A 21,059-nucleotide genomic window follows, 5' to 3' on the forward strand; every position below is an offset into this window, starting at 1 on the left:
GTCATGGCTATAGTGTACCACTATTGCACATGATCTCAATGTTGGCAACATAATGGAATGTACTCTTTAGTAAGATTCACATTGTTTGGAAGACACAGATACTATTTACAATTCAGTATTTTCCCTAGAAATAAAGACAGAGTTGAGTGGAATTTGCATATCAAATTTTTTTACAACATCTTGTAAATTTCTAAGTGTCTTTTGCAGATTTCAAAAGATGGGAACATTTTAGCCATAATGTCCCTAGGAGGACACAATCTCTTGTTGTGACACTACGTCATGGTATTAGCTCTGTGGCATATTTATGTAAATAATACATCATTATTAATCCTGACATACATTTATTCATTTCTTAAAAGGTAAAGAATATACAATATCTGAAGCGGCGCAGTTTTATGTTGTCTATTTCAATAACACAACACTGCTCATTTGTTTTCAAAATTGTTTTGGCATTTTCTTTCGACTCATCATTAACCACAGTCAATGAACGTTTTTTGTTTTTTTTTCATTTTATTTTTTTACTTTCTTTCTTTCAATCTTCTCCTTATCATGTATGTATAAATTGTCTAACTCATTTCTTATATGGAAAGATAGTTGCATTGTATCTGAATGTTGAAAGAAACGCAGCAGAAAATACAAGTAAAAGTGTCGCAGGAAAGTACAGAATGCAGCTGTTATTTCTTGATGGCTGGAACTGCACTTCAGATTGGTATTAATGAAAGCAGTACTTGCAACCAAGCATATCAAATGTAGTTGGCAATCAGTGACGTTAGGAACTGCATCCAAGAATGGTATTATGAAAGCAGCACTGCAACCAAGCATCAAATGCAGGTGGCAACTGCATCTCAAGAATGGTATTACTGACAACAGCACTGCAACCAAGCATTAAAAGCAGTTGGTAAGCATACTGTGGTATTAGTGAAAGCAGCACTGCAACCATACTTCAACACAAAACCTGTACAGGTTATCAATTCTACATTTCTTTGTGTATCAGCATCCAGTCTCGTAAAGCTAACAGATTTCAACACATGCGAGTTGTTTCATTCAGTCTAGTGTGGAAGTTTACAGGAATTTCTTCTTTTTCACTTTCTTTTCATCTTGTACCAGTACATATTTGTAGGATTTTTTGAAGACTGGTTTGGGCATCATAAGGACATCATTGAGAGGAGGTAGGCGGACTGCAAGTCAACTTTGTGGGTCTTGGTCACTTCGCATTACATGGGTTTTCAGTGGATATGGCGGTGGTCTGGTTGTCAGAGAAACAACAGTTGGGGCACTTATTGTCCTACTGGATGCTCTAGTCTGTGTTGTCCCAAGATGGGCATTAGACCGGCTTGTTTGTAGTTGATGTGGAATACCTGGTGATGGTAGTTGTTGTTGATATCGTGATGACTTGGCCAATCTTCTCCTGAGTCGTGGTAAGGAAGATAATGATGAACTGCAAAGAAAAAAATAATAATGTGCCATTCTAGTTATACACTTATACCAAACTAGAAAATAGGTGCATTGTAGAACACAAGGAAATTTTGCCAATTTTGTGGTCTTCAACAACTTGGTAATTCCAAAAATGAATTACTGAGCATGGTGCGATACATTTATGGACAAGAAAACATGCAAGTCACTACAGATTTTCATGTTTTTGTTTTCCACTTGAAACAAGTGAAAATTGGTCTTTAGTGAAAACCTATACAATATTACAATATATGGTTCATTTCCAAACAAACAACTGCTTAATATATATACTATGAAGTATGACATGTTTTTTCTCTCACAGTGCATGGGTGCTGATATTTTAAAAACAATTGGTAAATTAAATTAATCTAGGGTCAGCTGGGTGATGAGAATTTTGCTAAGATTGGGGAACCCCGGCAAGTGAAAGGGGAAGTATGGTAAAACTGGCATAGTTTCCAATACATTATACCATAATTTTGGTTGGCAACCCAGGTAAAATGACAGGGGAACTCCAGTAGATTTTACCTGCTTAAAACACTGGATATACAAACTTGTGGATGAAAAAGGTCAAGAATTTAGTACTTACCTGGATTTCATAGACATATGAAAGTCTGAAGAGTCGTATCGTTTATCATCAGATCTGTCTCTGTGTGAGGCACTTAGTGTTCTCGAGTCTTTCACAATCAGGTAACTGGAAATTGGTGTCCACTGAAAGGAGAATTTCAACATTAGGAAAATGGCAGGCTTTTAATGGTAAAACAAGTGACGAAATCAGACATATACATTAGACACATGCAGCATTAATCTCATCTTTCATCATCATATCACCATCATCTCTTCCAATTTGTTTATTACCAATTTGACATCACTACTTGATATTTTCTGATTGACTTTGCTTCCTTACCCTACCACTGCAGCTTATTCCTCACTGTCTTTTCATTCAAAGTTTCCTACACCTTCCTGCAATGTCATGTCTATCTCTACTGATCTAACTTCCAGATCGCTGTGTCATTGGGCTCCAACATTTCCTACACCTCCCTACACTGATCTAACTTCCAGATCTGTGTCTTTGGGCTTCAACATTTCCTACACCTCCCTGCACTGGTCTAACTTGTAGCTTCTCTATTTCTTAGGTCTTCAAAGTTCCCTACATCTCCCTTCAGTTGTGTCTATCTGCACTGGTCTAACTTGTAGCTGTCTAGTTCTTAGGTATTCTAAAGTCTCTACATCTTCCTGCAGTTTTATGTCTATCTCTACTGGTCTAACTTGAAGTACTTGATCCTGACACTACCCTATACTTGACAACATTTTATCTGGACAGACAATAACTCTACCTTATGGCTGACTTCACTTTGTCTAGGCCCCTTGTGCAAACAGGATGCATGTCAACAAACAGTTGGGATCCTACCACAACCAGATGGATTAGAACAGATCTCAGGCACTATTATACGCTATAGAAAACTTGATAAGCATGGCTAAATCTGTCTGATTCCTAAAAACTATCTTGTAGATGAAAAGCGTCTGTCTGGTCCCTGATTGGTATTGGAGTATCTCGAATACAAGCCTGTATTTCTTGGAACTAACGGAACAGGATGATGTGATGTATTTCCAATTGTAATACTGGTAACGTCATGATATGAATCTGGTCTAGATTGTGAATTCCTATCTCTATTATAGCTGACTATGATATTTCTTTGGTTATCTATTGCATGACTGCTATCTCTCATTTTAGATTTGACAACAGGTGAGGGCACCCTTGAAGTTAACGACATTGGTCTTGGCAACAGATTGAGGAAATCTGGAGTTTCTGGTGGACGTGGTCTAATTTTTTTCGTGGGTTGAGGTCTTGGTATCTGTAAACTACTACGAATTAACCTATCAAGACTTGCCATTCTATTACGCCTCACACTATCTGCCCTACTCTCTCTACGAATTGTTTTATGTTGTTGAGTGTTTCCATGGCGTCTGCAAAAACTGAGCACGTATTCCTTACTGCAAACTGCTAAGCTACTAGAATTGATTGACTCTGCTGCTAGTGAAGCTAGATAATGCTGTGGTAGTCTTGGTTGTGTATCTGGAGTTATAGCTGGTAAGGAATTCTCCTTCACTGGAGTAGATATATCAACTGGACTATTACTCAATGAAGAATCACGACTTCTACGGCTACAAACACTACAACATGTACTTCTGGAGTATTTAGTAGCTGAGTTTATACCTACCGCATGACCATCACCACTCAAACCGTAATGGATACCTTCACGACAATATTCCTCCAATACTGTAATGCCTACAAATATCAACAACAAACATTTCGTAGTGAGTTCAAAGGATCGGTTCCTGAGAATTTCTAGTGGTATCATCATCATCTATGAAATAATGTTACAATTTCACTGGTTTTGGACTATGGAATAAGTAAAAGTCGGGAGAATGGTTGATTACATCTGGATACAATGAATTACAATTACGATATAGAGATCTAACAACCTCCATAATTGTATCATACCGTAAGGACAGGCGTGCACACACATACACATATACACACACGCATGTATGTGCACATGCATACACACAATGTATAACACATATGTATGCACACACAGACACACACACACACTGTCACACACACAGATGCAAACACATATATTCTGTGATGGAACTCACCTTTGGCTGGTTGTTTGTGGTACTTGCGTATCCATTCATCGACTAAGATATTATAATAGCGTGGCTGTTCAAAGAATCGCAAGTACTGATGTGATGTAGGGCAAGGGAATACACGCTGAAAAAATCCTCGTCGACTATACTCGTCTTCAGTTTCCGTCAAAATTCGGATATCATCAGGAGTTAAAGTATCAAGTATTGTCATCCGACATTGCTGAAATACATATGACAATGCATACAATATAGAATTACATAATTCACCAATCACTGTCTGTGATACTTCCCTGTACATTGTTATACCTGGTAGTTCTACAATGATTGCATGATTTGAAGACGAACACCTGGGTAATCTCAGTGACATTGTAATCAACTTGTAGAGGTGGCAATATGGGTCTAATGCATGGTCTATACATAAAAGGTATTTTGAGTTACCATTAGAAATTCAACCGAATGTTTTAGCATCACACTATAAGAGGTACTAACAGATGTACAAATTGAATATTACATTTTACCACACTTTTGGTACGTTTATTTTTTGTCTGTGTGTAGGAATTATTGAATGACTTTTATATCACTCTGAATATACAGATGTGTAGAACTTGACACAAAAACAACACTGTTATGTATGTATGTACACATACAAAACTTCTATAAATTGCGTTGTGTATGGCAGGGCACAACAATGTGTGTAGACAAACAGGTGACACACAGCACCAATCTAAGTGGACACCCTCCAGGTAGTTTTCAAGAGGTTCTATATGTCTCAGCTGCTGTGTTCATATGACATTTTACACACCAGTAGGTTTACAATAACCCCTTAGGCAGACAGTTTAAACAGCTGACTGAGTGTTTTCTCTTGCTATAAACCTTTATGAATTTGGAAGAAAATATGCCTTTCGGCTAGAGCTGGCTAAGCTCATGCACAGGTTACGATATCTGATACTTTATGGCAAGCAACTCTCCAGTGTAACATATTGATGGTTAAAACGCAGCCTACTTCTCGAATATAAGATAGTCTACTTACATCATCTAGGTGCTTCTGAATGTAGAATGCATGCTTAGCACGCTCATCCTTAGTAATTGGCACATTCCACAATTTCTTGTCGGTGAACACATTGCCATATTCACTACTGCAATACAAATACAAGTTAGTTTTGTCTGACAAACATTGGAAACATTCATCAAATAAATGTGGTAAATACATTCTAACAAATTTGACTTTGAATATTCTAATCATTATGAAATCAGATACAAGATTGTTATTTATAAAAGTCAGCTACATTGGTGTCAAATGAAGGTTACAATTATGACTTGTGTATGCATGATAAATGCTAAATAGCCCACTAAACATAACATGAGCATGTTGTTGGGGGCATGGTGGCAGTGGTTGTAGCACAACTTCATGTGACGTGGGGGGGGGGGGGTGTTAATACAGTTAAACTTCTAATTCAAGAAATAAGTACAATGCAGGAAGTCGGTTTCATTATGTTTTGACAGTGTGAATACTAAACAACACACCATACAGTTATCGTCAGTGGTGATTATAATTCCATTTACATGAAAGAAATTCATTCTGTACCTGACATTTGCACTACTGGGTGGTAAATTTGGGTAGACATCTTTCTTGTCAGGAAGCTGGAAACCAGCTAAGTTCATTAAATCTTTGATCATTTGACCCTTGATGTTCACATCCAGAGGTGAGTTGGAATGCAAACTAAATGGTAGAAAATGAAAACATAGCTGGTTAAAAGTCATATAATATACTAGTACATGGTTCATAGTAGTGAAGTACATGTAATTGAATTACACTGAAGGACACAACCATCCTACCTTTGTGAGATATTGATAATTTTGACTCCGAGATTCGTATGTGTACTAACAATGATAATACTTTCAACTTCAAGCAGTGATCCTTCTAAGCCAATTTGACATACCACTGACACAGAAATTTATTGTGACCTATCGAATGTTGATGTTCACCCAATCTCTTACTATGTGGAGACTCTCACAAGAAAACCTAGTTTTTATCATTTTAACCCAAAATATTTTGTCTTTCAGTAGAGGGCGCACTTACACTTTGTGTAAATTCTTCATATTGATCACCTTACCTTGGTGAGATATTGACTTCTATAATCCAGGGTTTCAAGTTCTCATCCAACATAACATCAAAACCAAACAATTCATGACAACAATATCGTCTCCTCACATTGGACTTGACAAGACTATTTACTGCTGCTTCAGAACTGAAAATAACCATAACAACTTACGTAAGAAATGCTGAGAAATAGCAAGAGCCTTATTGTGATTAAAAAAAATGAATCAGATATTTGTCTACTAGATGGCCATTCCTGCCACCATGAGAATCTAGTGAATTGTGAACATTTCTTATTGGACAAGCTGGTACTTAGTGTTCACGTGATTTTCAGTGATACAACTAAGTTTGCACAGACTTTAATTGTTATTATGTTTGTGTTTCAAATATTAACATGGTAATAGTGTACAGCAGATTGCTTGTGTACATGAATCTTTAACAACTACATATTAGGAACTAACTATCGGTATGATAGTAGTAGTTCAATAATAAAAAGTTGTATATATCAACACTGTATTCATGGTAGTTTATACATGCCAATACTTAGCATACCACTTAGTCAGTTACTTGATAAACTTTAAACACTTACCAAATAATAGTCTTGACAATGATATCCTTTATACTTTCCCATACTTTACTACTATCTGTTCCATCTTTCCTAAGAAATCCCCACAATGATTTCAATGACCTGCAATATCAAAATGCTCACATTAGCAAAACAAACATGTCACATGATGATTACAGTAAATACTCATCTTGAAAGGTATAGGTGCTGCAATTTTGGTTGTACATTTTTCAAAAATCACATTAAACCACTTATCTGCTTCTGCATTTTCCTTTTGATGTATTTCTTATATATTTCTGATCTAACAGGGTTATTTTATGTATATTCTCTATGCCTCTTTTACATCACTGTCATCACAGCTTACACACACAATACATACAACTGCTGACATCACACCATGGATGAACGGAACCCATTACAAATTGGGCAAGTAAACAACAGAATTGGAATACTAACACTTGGAACAGCATATTAGAAGTACAGAGACTTGTATTACATTCCATCATTTGATAAGAACAATTTCATGGCCACTTTACATTATAATTCATGTTCACAAACAAATTTTCAGTTCCTCTGGCATTTCATGTACACATCAAGAGGCCATAAAACTGTTTTCATCAAACTATGGTGCATAATACAAGTCTCTGCTGTTCCAACATGCTGAGCCAAGTGTTAACAATCCAATTCATTTGTTTACTGTCCCTGATTTGTAACAGGTTCCATTTGTCCAAGATCTGATGTCAGCAGTTGTAATATAAACCAGTACATATTCACTCTACCTACATGTAGGCTAGCAATCAGTATGAAAGTAGGCAATACGTAGAACATAACATAACATAACATTGTACATACCACTTGTGGCCTTGGCACACATTCTCATCATCATTGGGGGTAAAATCCGCATTCTTCTTATTAATGCTGTAGTTGGTAAGATGCATGAACTTGTTGCTTAAACTCTTCATAGAAGAGGAATACCTGAAAAGTGAAAAAAAGGGATGATGACATCATGAAGGCATTAACTCGACAAAGTACAAAGTCAAGACATAACGAAGACATCATATTATCTAGTAGTCTGTAAGGTACGCGGTGACGGGGCGCCCTCAAACATTGGCCAATCCCTAAGGAGGCCGGTGAGGGCAAAACGTCACGACGTATCTTACAGTCTAATTATCTAGCCAATGTGCAATGTGAAAGATGACTCAATGAAGACATACATTGTATAATCAGGTATGTATTACACGGTCATGCTATCAAGAATACAAAATGCTACATCTATATATTCCTGTATGATATAAAGCATATCAATGCACTCATCTTTGTGGTTTGACAAGTCTACTAATCTAGCACTTTTCATTTCTTTGCATACTAAAAATGTTACTACTTCTGATTAATTTACACTGTACAGTAAACACAAAACTGTTCTGTCTTGCTTTCTTTTTCAGATCAATTCTATATTCAACACCCATAACAAGTCATTTTCCTATATTAGCTCTTCAACAAACAAACAGTTGCACGCAGTTACATTTCAGTGAGAACAACAACAATGACATCGCCTCCCATTCTTTCACATACATCTAAACTACTACAAGAAGTTAAAAGTTTGCACTTACTTCATGGTAGCAAATCGTACCAGTCCATCTTCAAATATGTAAATACGAAGTGGATCATAGGAAGTGACATAGACATAGATACGCAGGTCAAACTTACTACCATTGATTAGATAGGGTTTAGAGAGGTACCTCTGTACTAATACTGGTCTCCTTCTAGGGATTTGACTCCATTTATGGATCACTTTGATTCCAATACCACGGGCTGATGCAGGCTGTCAAGACAAAACAAACACTTCATAGTTAATATACGACTATTAATTTACAAGGATGTGAGATTAACACTTGGTTAAAATAAGACAAAGTGTGTGATTGTATAAATTGGGAAAGTACCTGCAAGAACATGTATGGAAATACAGTTTATTACATTTTGCAAAGAATTGAGAATTTGTTCAGAGGCTATCAATATATTGATGTGTACCAGTACCAGGTACACATTAAATTACTGTCAGAACAACTGACAAGTGTTTATAGATATTGTCCGTAGTTTTATGCAGCTAGTAGTAACCAACAGTGCAAAAACTTCTATGAAAACCATTTGAAATTGATGGACTTTCAGCTATAATGGAACACACAACACTGAGAAGCACGTAAATATAAATTTAAAGTTAGAAAATCGTGTGATTTGTGTTCGGTCGCTTGTGAACACAACTTTACAGATAGAATGACGATACATTTATCATCTCTTCTTTGTAGACTGGTGTGAAATAACTTACTGGTTTGAGAATCCACTTCTGTTTAGTACCACCATCCTCCCAGGCCCTTTTCAACAGTTTCAAATCATAAGGCAGTACAAATGTTTGTGGGAAGAAACCAAAATCCTTCTTGCCAAAATGTAACTGCATTTTGGATAAATTCCTCCACAAACGGTCTTTCCTACCAATTTGAAAGGAGCCTGGAAAATGATTGACCTGCAAGAAGAAGAAGTATATAGGGATAGTCAATAACAGTGACAGTACATGAAAAGTGAAAACTCGATTTTGTGAACAAGCCTAAAAATGACAAATGCACTGACTTCCCAGGAAATTGCTTGTACAGTTAGAAGAACAATACATACAATGTAGAATTCTGTATTTTAGTGTGGCTGTATTGGGTGTGATCAATTTAGAAGATCTGGTCATAGCAAAAAAATTTGGGTTAACTAATTTGGCTGACTAATAAAAACTTTTACTCATGCCTGTGTTGTCATTCAAAGTCTCATTGATCAGTATTTTTTAACCAAAGAAATTAATATGACAGAGCACTTTGCAAAATCATGGGAGAAAAAGAGAGATTTCATAAGTTTGTATGTCTGTAGCAAATATACTTTAAGATGTTATTCCCCGATATTTTTCTTTGTTCAGCCAAGTAAAATACTCATGACCTAAGAGGGCCTTGCTGCTACTCGTCTAGCGACTTTAAGTGAAAATCCTCAGGTCATGAGTATTTTCCAGCTGAATGAAGAAAAATCAGAAAAATTAATGGCGATTTGGATAATTTGAACTTATATTTTGACCATCACAAAACTAGTGATGTAGACAGGGGTTGTCATGATGTAGAATGACCAGGGTATACAATCCATATTTTCTGTTCAAAGACAATAATATGGCTTGGATATGGTATAATGTAATATTATACAGGGTTTCAAGTGTTGGTAGTTTATCTACCAGCTATAAAGGCCAGTCAATGTCTTATTTGGCCTCAAGATATTTACCAGAGTAATAGGACCCTTACCTTCTGATACTCTCTAATGGCTTTAAATCCCTGAGCTTTCATATGTTTGCCCCAATATCCAAGCCATTCATGGGACTCTGTAAGCAAACAAAACAAAGCAACACATCACTACACAGACTCTATCACTGTATCAGATGTGATGACAGAATTCAGTGCAAGGTGTCAATTCATAACACAGTTCATATACATGCAAGCATGTATACAAAACACAGCAAATGGGGCAAAAAAAGACAAAAATAGATGATTTGGAGTGTTGTTTGTTTAAAAATTCTTATCTACTAACATGCTGGAAATCAAGCTTACTCTTAAAATGAGAGTAAACTGTGCTTTGATACAAAAAAGACATTACGAAATGTGAAAATAAAAACTGGATATTGTTTGGTGGTATGAAGTGCTGGATGGATGGATGTCAACAAAGCAAGCCATGCAGACAAGCACTCTGTCTTTACCCTCCTCATTGGTGTTATTGTTTATATAGTCAAGATCATCAGCTGCCAGAAAGAAGATGAAAAGGCACTAAATCTACACTGTCAAATTGTATATGTACTTATCAAGCTATAATCAATTAACTATAAAAAACAAAACAAAATTTTGTTGTGGGTCAGTATGATAGAAAGTGGCATTTTTTGTGACTCATCACATAGTAAGAGATAGGGGAACACAAAATTTTGGTGCGTCACTAGAAATTGTGTGCATCAGTGACATGTCAAATTGGCTTAGAGGGTACACTGGTTCTCTATGAAAACAGAAATATGCAAAACAATAGAATGATAGACCAGTTTATCTGTTCTCAAAGAGTGCGTAGCACAAAACAAAGTTTTAAGTAAGTGTGCATTCGGTGTACTCCACTAAGACTGTAATAAAAAAGGTAAACTTTATCCTAAATTGTTTAACATTGTTTCAACAAAGATATAAAATGTTGTGTGTAAATTATAAAATCATGTGTACCACAGAGTTCACCATCTCAATATCAACATATCTGGTAACTTACTCTTTGTTGCTCGGAATCCTGATCTTGCTATGCAGTTTTTGACAACATGAGGTGTTATAGGACTCATTCTCCACTTCAACAGTTTTCTTAGTTCCCATGGTAATGTTGCAACTAAAGAAATAAACAACACAACTGACTGGTTAAGGCATCACATGTATCAGTAGAATGCTAGATGCTCGCAAATCAATCTGTGATGTCATTGTAAGGTTGGACTGTCTGGGACAGATACATGTAATTAACAACTGTCCCCAAGTTCAAAATTATATGGAGTATGATGGCAACATTGATTTGGGAAATTGTAAGTTTTAAATCAAGTATGGCAATGGATTTCAAGGCCTGTAAGCAATGGATTATGTCATTCAAGGTTGTAGATTCACAAGTGTTTTCCAATGAATAATGCGGTGTCAGACTGCGTGACAAATTCATTCAATGAACCATACCTTTTTCATACTGAGTAACAAAGTTAATAGTTGGTGATATATTACTAAACAGGCTTGGTGTTAAAGCTGACTGGACTTCATCCCCATCGACAACAACTGGGTGATATAATCGTAATGACGTCCGTGTTCCTGCTCTGTCAATCTCACTTGCGAGAGAATCTAGCTTCTTTGTTGACAGTGGTTTACCATACTTCATAGCAGAGTAAGGACGTGCTGATGACTGGCAAGAAAGGCTGCTTGATATGGAGTAGCCATCGGAATCATCATCTACAAAGGTGAAAGGTCAATGTAAGGTCAAAATTAAATGGTGATAGCAAATATGCACATGTATTGTCTAATACATTGTACTAGTAATAGGAATCATGTTTTGAGGCTAATACAAGACATCCAAGGAATTACTGAAACCTTCACAAACTTATATTGATAATGATCCCATTATGACTTACCATCATTTGGTAAATCGTCATCTAAACCATCAATACCATCATCCTCATCACCAAAATCCAGAGATGCTCCATCACCAGGTGTGCGTTCACTGAATACAGAAACAGAATGAGCAGTTAACATGTTAATTCAGACAGCAAGAAATGACCAATGTTTATTTGTAAACATGTCGCGACAACAACAACAAACAGGGTAATACCGACCAGCTAACTCAAATGTATAGGTGCAATTTTTCACAACACAAATAAAATTATGTAACAATTGTCTATGACCATAAAATAAGTATCGGTACATGTACTTGGGAATGTGTGCAGACATGATGTAAATGAAAAGATCCCAATTCACATGTCATTTATATACATGTACCACATACAGTGAGTGTTGATTTGTTTATATGAGATAACTCTATGCTCTGTTAGTTTATCAAAGCTGTGGCCATCTTTGTCAATATGGTTGTATATATTAAAGTGACACAGCTGTGCTGTAATATGTATAGGCAATATTACAAATATCACAATGTTGTATATTTTCTAAGACTGCACAATGTTCTATATATATATATATGTAAGTTCTACAGACAGTTCAAAATATTAGAGGTTTCGTGTATTTTCTGGTCACTCAAACATAGTAATGCCAGTCTTTGTCACCAGTATTGAATGAAGTATCAGATTTTTACATGTACATGTATGTTAGTCAATTCTTGATACCTGTAACATTATATTACTTTATGCTGGAGCACATGCACCAATAGTAAACCATGTGTAGTGTGGGGAGCATATCAACCAAGACAACTGGCCAAGATGTAACACATGCATACACACGTACACGTGTGCATTTGCATAAACACATACACACATTTTACCACACCTATCAAACTACAGAACAGTAGTTCTGTTGTGCTAACACATTGAGTCAAATGGAACAATAGGGGCAACTTCAAAAACACTCACCTTCCATAATCATCATCATAGTCTTCTTCCTCATTTTCATCAATATCACTCCATTCTTCAGCATCAAAATTTTTTTCCCTGATTTTCCTATCTTTGGCATCGGCACCGTCTCCATGTTGTCTTACTCCATGTTCACTTTTAGTTAATGATCCCTTTGAAGAATTCCTATCAAGACAATTGGCATTATTATCCTTTGGCACAGGAGTCACTCGTTTGGCAGATTTCTTGGCACTAGATGGAGGAAGATTAGCATTGCCCCTTTGTCCCGTACTTTTCTTGGTTCTAGCTTCACTGTGAGGTTTCGGAGAGCTACTGTTTACTGTCTTTTTAGTTTTTGGCGTGAGAAATGAATTGACGTTTTGTACTGATCTGTTATTGGCAGTCAGTCCAGTGAGATTCCCAGTAGAGTTTGAAGGTCTTACACTTACAGGTGGTTGTGGCGTTGGTTTATCTTGAGCACTTACTGGTCTTGAATAAGGGTTTACAGGCTTCGCTGTCACTACTGGTGCTGGATATGAGGTGGCTTGTCCAGGTGAATTTGGTGCACTATTCCTACTGCTGTCTAGAGGGCTTTGAATCAATGGCCTTGGACTCATAGCTGTAGTAGTACTTGAAGTATTATATTTCAAGACTGGTCGATGGGCTTGTTGCCTCAGAGGTAAATGCTTTTGATTTGTTGATATCATGAGGTTTTCTAAACCTCTCTGTAAGCTGGCCCTCAGCTGCTCATAGTCACTCGCTGAACCCATTTTGTCAAACTTTAAAGCTTATTGATTTCAACAAAAATACAGATTACTGCAGCACACTTCATTATTATCTGGATTCAGCAAGAAAGGCGTAATTTCTTGTACAATTTAACCAGTATCCATGGTTTTGTTGTCTGGAAAAAGAAAAGAAAAAGACTTTCACTTTCTATGAATTATGGGGGTACAATACATTAAGTTTTACAACTTTCTTTAACTGTAGATAAACACTTGTATTGATTTACTGTTGGCGTTTTTGAGTGCTGAATTACTAGTCTACATTCTTGCTTTAGAGTATGCAGTAGTATGGTGACAAATATTCATGAATACAACAATGGCACAATACATCTAATATAATTGATGGCAACCCTGACGAAAGGTCCATGGTCTTTCTTTGTGCTAAACTGGGGGCATTGTACAACCTTTTTGGATTGATTGGTATGACGACAACCATTTGTTCACAGACTACACAAAAAAGAATCAAATACCGGGTTGTGGGTAGTGAGGGGGTACAATGTATTTATGTATACTTCAAAACTCAAGAACAACCTAAGTGACACTATTTAGGCAGAAGTATTTGACACCCAAGAATAAATATGTCACCATTATTTGCCATACAGAAAAAAACTCTCCTGCATAGAATTTTGCAATTTTTGATGGCATCTCTTTCATTTTAATACAGTGACATATAATAATGTACTGCTCCTCAAATCAGTTTAGTATGTTATCACATCCATACACAATTGAATGTCTTGTTTTTCATAACCATGTTTTATCACTAACCATTCAATGACAAAACAAATTCCTTCACTGTCTACACACTATGTCAAATGAATCTCATACATGTATGTGTACACACAGATACAAATAGACACAAATTGTACAAGTAGAAGTATCTAAGTGTATGTTAAATTACTCGTCGCTGCAATGACTGTAACCAACTTTATTTTCATATCAACGTCAAACATTTACTAGGTAGTTAGTTTTTGCCCCTAGCAGTCAAATATTTTTCACTTCATTAATTAAGTGGACCCGAAGCTACCATGTACCTAGAATTCCACTAGTATTATGTCTTTATTATTGTCATTATTTTTGTTTAAAAGTGTCTTCTGTCTATACATTTATACAGTAAGATATATTGTACCATAGATGTCACATTCCTTACAGCTGATTTGTTGTGCAACACACACACACACAACATGAATAAATCAACACAGCAGACAATGATTCCCAAGAGGTACTACGTAGTGTTCTTTGACAAGCAAAGGGTTATATGCTGAATCTTAACATAATGGAAGCAATCAGACACAACTTTACCATGCAAACTAAGGAGGAAAAAAGTCAATAACTAACACTTAAAAGCTCATCCCTGAAAAGAACTTCATAAGGGGTGTAAAGCTGACAGGATTTAGGGTACCACACAACAGAAGAGTCTGGTAGGTAAACTGGTCACCATCACAGTATTTATTACAATGGTTGCAGTTGACATTTAAATCAAAGCTGTATGTATGGTCAACACAGCTTTGATTCAAAGGGTCAACCATTGGGTTTTTTATGCAATATAACAGACACGAAAATACACAGTAACTAAAGACTACGGATATGAGCATAATATTGTTGATGCCATTTAATACTTTGATTTCCTTGGTTTACCCTCACAATCTTGTATTTTTATTTAGTTAATATATCCAAACAGTTTACACATTTCATAAAAAGATATACATACAGTAATATTTAAACCCTGGTACACACAAACAATACCAACTTTGAGATATGACATATCAAATCTCAGTGTTGGGTGTTAACATGTAAATTCCCCTGGGTCTAACCATTGCCAGCACTTATTCTTTATCAGTATTGTTATCAACAGCACACTCAACAGAATGACATAACCCATGACAGTGACATCCAATTAATACAGATTACCACAGTTACATATAAACTACACAACAGTTTGGGAACCCTGACAACAACATGTTTGGGTGGCTAGTTACAGCAGTAGTCAGTTGCTACACTATGTACTATATACTCTCTATAGATGTATACTGTGTCTTTCCTTTAGAATTCATATCAAGAATCACTGTCAACCTGGGTTGTCAACACAGGATTGAATCCATTCAATATCTTCTTATATTCAAGACAATCTTCACAGCAACTGTATACATTAAGCCTTTCCTTTCACAATATGAGAGTTCAAACAATTATCATTTAGTCTTTGAACATTTACATTTCATTGCCAAGTAATGAAATGTACAGTACTTTAACACTATTTGTCCAAACATCTTAATCATCTGGTAGCTATCAGCCTCCATGATTACAAGCAAAACAAACTACATGTACATAAATGCAACTAAAGAAAAACAAACTTCAAAATTACCCAAATATCAAATATATTTGTCTCTGATGGTATCGCTATAACTTTAATTCTTAGACTTGATAAAATCTAAATCAATGTGATAATAAAAATAAATATATGTATAAGAACAATAAATTTTCCTAATTCTGCAGATTTATAGTTTGACAATAATTTGTAATCATCATAGTTGGTTTAATTTACATCCATACTTGCTCAACTACTCGTAACTGCATTTGGATATGTCTTGATTTATACACAAACACCTAATGACGTGGTAAGTATCAGTTGATGTTGACGTTGAGAGTGATACCTATATTGCTACTGTTGCTATGTTTGGTAACTGTTTGGTTATAAAGTTATCTTGAAAGTAAAACAGTCACACTTGCAGTATCCTTCATAGGCTGGCAGTGGAGGCATATTTATAAATGATGAATCACCAGTCTGTCAACATATTCCAACACCCTTGTCGTTTCTACTGTTTGTTTGGAAATCCTTTAAGTCTTCCTTTGATTATGATGAGTGGTGATGTAGCAACGCTGAGTGACTTCAAATACAAACTGAATACCCTGACGCCACAACAAGGTGCAAAGGTCTTTCTATAGGGTCATACATTTAAAAAACACAAAATACCTCCAGGTTCCAAAAGCCCCAAACAATAACATAGTGAACTGCCTTTTACTAGTATTTCGCAATTTTCCCCTCTGTTAGTCTATAACATAGTAACATGTGAAAAGTAATTTGGGTCTTATTTATAATGATGTATAACTTGCCATCTTGTGTTCAACATATTATTTAGTCTGGATGCCAACATACCAAAGAGAGACTCTGAAAGATTTGATGAAGGATAGGAATAGACTACATACCATTACACACAACAAAAGATAATAATTCAATTCCTAAACAACAAATAAAACAATGACCAAAAAAAAGTTCTAATAAATGAAAGTTATCTTTTGTGATTTGCTCTTTCCACTAAATAGCAAAAAAAAAATTGTACCTTAACACAGAATTCAAATAATATAATATTCCCAGGGGTGTAACAGAATATACATGTATATGTACAGTTTCTGAACAGATTGTCACCATATGGTCACATCTGATTCCTATACATGGGAATCATGATGTATACTGGTACAATAGGATGACAGCACTGGCAGCCTTCAACCCTGGTAGTTTTTAATTACTGCTATCGTATTTGGTATCAAACAGCAGTTATAGTATATCATTTAATTACGCTGTGATCAAAGTATACTGGTACATATACATTGTAATATCTGCAGTTCATGGCTATTCTTGGACTGAGAAATTTGACATGACAACGTGTAATCAAAATGAACATCATAGATTTGAAATTAGATCTACATTTCAGTTATTGTATCATTTGTAATTAAAGATACTTCTCCCTTGGACACTGTCATTTTGATGAAATGTGAGCTGATATGCCTATCACAAGTAAAAAAAAAAAAAATTATGAAAATGAAATGAAATAAAATCAAATGGAAAAATGTTGTCTTCCAAAACAGTACTAAATGATACCTAAACACACATTAATAATAAATATTGCTATTATAAAATATCAGGTTTTCAATTTTGGTTATCATTAACCTTTGTATGGTAGCCATGGTAATACAATGTTTCATTGTGAGTACTCCTATCTCTAAATTAATGCAACTTTTGGCTTTATCTGGTGATACATGTATGTCAGAAGTGTGTTATGACAGTTGTGAATTTCTCATGATAAAGCCCAATATTACATTTACACAATAGATCAATGTTGAAATTTGACCTGAATATAAGAGATCTAAGGAATGTCACTGTATGCATGGTGGAATTCTATCAGTCAATCTAAAATATTGATTTTGTAGGGAGACACATGCTACTTTGACATTCACAGACAGGTACACCCATCGATTGCTTTGTCACACTTAAATAGCATGGTTGTCTATGAAACATTGGCAACAAATATTTTGGGAATACCAACAGTAGACAACATTTTAATATGACTTAATTTCATTCGGTCTGCTTCAGTTATTTCAATATTCTCTACTTAAAATCGTATACACAATTTCATTAACAAAATATACACTTCAGAAAAAAATGTGTATCATGACACTCCTTCCTCCTAAAAAAGACTTGCTCAGTACTGCTTGTCAAAAATAAATTAAAATTTGTATATTTGTGGGATGAGTATGATGTAGCCATTGTCTCTGACTTGTTCAAGGAGCAACACAAGAAACAATATGCATATATAAAAGAAAACGTTGCCATAGTTTCCCAATGATTATCAATCAACCACCTGTTACACTGAAGTGCCATAAATGATTGATGGTGCTAGAGTTTACAGGGACTAATTGGTCATTAATGTTCAATGTAAGGTGGTCAAATTTTACCTACATATAATCAGTCTGACTTAAAACCAGTCATAGTTGGAGACACAGCCTGGAGGCATATCAATTTGTCTCAACTTAGTAATCATAGAGTGCATTACTTAAAAGCAATTTTCTGAGTATTTTCAAAGAAACATTTGTGCTATTAATAGTATTATTAAAGCAATTTCACCCTTAGTGATGAACAAACTGTTAAAACATAACACATACATGCTGAATAATCATCTGCGTCTCAGGCCTGACAGCAAGTACTTCATAAATTCCTGCAAGTAATTCATGCATTTTAAAGAAATGATTGAGGAGACCCTACAAGAACAGATATATACACCATGTAGTACTAATACTGGGGGTGGGTGGGGGTGGGGGGGGGGTATGCCAAGTTTGACATGATTGTACTCATTTCTATCACAGAAATAGTTTGAAAGGGATACAAAAAAAGCCAGACTACCTATGAGAATATAAATAAAGAACATTCATGTAAGCACTCCCTGTGCGACAAAAATTGCAACTGCATTCACCTTTTAAGTTTTAGAAGTGAGAGTGAAACCAAAGTACTGTAAACCTGGAAATTTTTGGTAAACACTTGTTTTCCCTAATTTCGCTAGAAAAAGAAAAAAACCCACAAAAATATGGAGTGATTGAAATGCCTTCATGTACATTAATGCAATGTACCAGTCTGATAATCTGTAGTCTTTGAGAACTAACTGAAGACTGTAAAATTGCAAAATTTTGTAGTAGTGGAAATATCTAGGTTTACAGTATTAATTTGACTAGCACAATAATTTTGCAATACAACAAACACTGATATTGCCTAAAAATTATGTGTATGAGTTACCTAATCAGTGTGTCCTCTAATGATAGCCAAATGTTGTTGTTGTGAGTCAAAATGAGAAAAATAGGCATTCCTTGTGAGTCACCACATTATAGTAAGAGATAGGGGAACACTAAATTTTGGTGCATCACTAGAAATTGTGTGCATCAGTGGAGCGTCAAATTGGCATAGAGGGCACACTGGTTACCTTCCCCTTCCAGTTTGAAATGTGGATATCAATTTCTCCACATTAGAAAGGTGCAAGTCATATCTGAAGGGGTAAAAATGACTTAAATGGTTAGAGTCTGGGCTAGCCTATTTAAAAAGCATAGACTTGCTAAGTACATGTAGAATATGAGTGCATTATCAGAAAAATATTGTAAACAATGGACTGATGGAGGAAAACATCAAAGGGACTTTTTAATATGTAACATATTCTAATTTAGATAATAAATTATGAAAAATATTAATACACTATTCAATTGGTTGAAACTTTGCTTTAGAATTTTTTCGATCTTGTTCATTTTGTGATGGAAAAGTATCTTGTGACATTAACTCTGATCCCATCATCAGCTTGTATTACCTGAAACACATGATATAGTTGAGATACACAATGTGCAAGTTATAATAGTCCTTATTATGTTACAAGCCTTACAATTACAAGCAACAAGAAAGTATTTCAAACGTCTGTTGACAAGGCAACTTTCTATTTCACTGTGAGAGTACCACATTTGACACAAATCCAATCCATTGGCTACAACACTGGGAAATTGAGACTGTTAGTTTCTATGAAGTGTAAGCCAAGGGGTAGTGTGGTCAATGGTGGCCAAACCACTGGGATTTCACTGGGTTTTGTAGGATTGGATACAACACTTAGAATTGAGACTATTAATTTCTGTGAACGTAGTGTGGTCTCAATGGTGGCCAAACCACAGGGTTTTCACTATTAAAGTTCTGTAGACTATAGGCTTGGAAGAAACGTGCAGAATGTCTTAGCTTGTCTATACAAAAATGTCCACATATGCAATTGGAATCAGAACGTATAGATAATAATACTGTTTGTAATATGCCTACTGATCATGAAAATGATGTGCCAAAATATATTTACAACTCTATAATGCAAACTAATATTTTAAATTTTAATATGAAACTTTTAATCCGAAGAGCACAAAATAAACAATACATTTTAATAATGCCATATTTAATATTACCATTTGACACCAAATATGCCGTGTGACATTATAATCCGAGATTTAACTGTTCGCAGGCTGTAAAGTGTCCATTTATCGACCAACAATACCACCGAATACCATACAAGTTACGACCGTAAACAAGTAAAAGGTATCTATATTGCTCATGGCGCTTTTGAACATGGCCTCCATTCACGTGCAATGAGACATGTACACTGTACAGTACTGTAACTTCAGAATATCACATTCGTAATGGACCACAGCCTCACTGCTTTGAATGTATCATAATAATTTAAGACAAAAACTTATACATTTTTAAACATTTCCGTGAATATCAGGTGGCAGGCTGGCTAGGCTGCTAATCGCCGGTACGGTACGGGGGGCGAACGAGCGACACGGCAACAATATTTCGATCAAGTTGTTACGGAGGCGGTGTTACCATCGCATATTTGCACCACTCAGTATGCACCATCATTCCAGGAATTTGTAACAGTCACACGAAATTCTCTTTTAACCTATCAAAGTGTTGGAAACCAACTCACCTGAGTTCCGCCAGAAGGTTCATTTTGGTACTAAAGCACAGGACTTCATGCTATTGCTGCGATATGGTTCACTTCCTATGCACTGCAATGCCGATGATGTCGGTCGGCTTGTATCGTC

The 21,059-nt window shown here is 35.7% G+C and overlaps 2 protein-coding genes across 2 annotated transcripts in view; one reads left to right on the forward strand and one right to left on the reverse strand.

The window, feature by feature from the left end:
• Positions 1-898: 898 nt before the first annotated feature.
• LOC144433758 (tubulin monoglutamylase TTLL4-like) lies at positions 899-13,682 on the reverse strand. Its single transcript, XM_078122120.1, has 16 exons — positions 12,913-13,682; positions 11,965-12,053; positions 11,519-11,785; positions 11,079-11,189; positions 10,088-10,164; positions 9,091-9,285; positions 8,378-8,589; positions 7,620-7,742; positions 6,792-6,890; positions 6,219-6,353; positions 5,690-5,824; positions 5,135-5,240; positions 4,114-4,324; positions 3,672-3,739; positions 2,039-2,160; positions 899-1,438 (listed from the first exon to the last, which is right to left on the reverse strand). The coding sequence occupies exons 1-16, from the start codon at positions 13,659-13,661 to the stop codon at positions 1,186-1,188; spliced, it is 2,952 nt and encodes a 983-aa protein (XP_077978246.1). The 5' UTR covers positions 13,662-13,682; the 3' UTR covers positions 899-1,185.
• Positions 13,683-15,050: 1,368 nt separating this feature from the next.
• The window catches only part of LOC144433760 (uncharacterized), a 30,991-nt gene continuing 24,982 nt past the window's right edge, over positions 15,051-21,059 (forward strand). Inside the window, exon 1 of the mRNA XM_078122122.1 lies at positions 15,051-15,091. The gene's annotated coding sequence lies outside the window, so the exon portion shown is untranslated. The remainder of the gene's footprint in view (positions 15,092-21,059) is intronic.

The sequence above is a fragment of the Glandiceps talaboti genome, chromosome 4, assembly GCF_964340395.1.
Source record: "Glandiceps talaboti chromosome 4, keGlaTala1.1, whole genome shotgun sequence".
Classification (NCBI taxonomy): Eukaryota; Metazoa; Hemichordata; class Enteropneusta; family Spengelidae; genus Glandiceps; species Glandiceps talaboti.

Bases quoted from the DNA above. Each gene is read 5' to 3' on its own strand.
- LOC144433758 (XM_078122120.1), bottom strand. From the start codon at position 13,661: ATGGGTTCAGCGAGTGACTATGAGCAGCTGAGGGCCAGCTTACAGAGA. The intron at 12,054-12,912 runs GTGAGTGTTTTT...TTCTGTATTCAG, and splicing joins TATGATGATGATTATGGAAG to TGAACGCACACCTGGTGATG. The intron at 6,891-7,619 runs GTATGTACAATG...TTGATATTGCAG, and splicing joins GTGTGCCAAGGCCACAAGTG to GTCATTGAAATCATTGTGGG.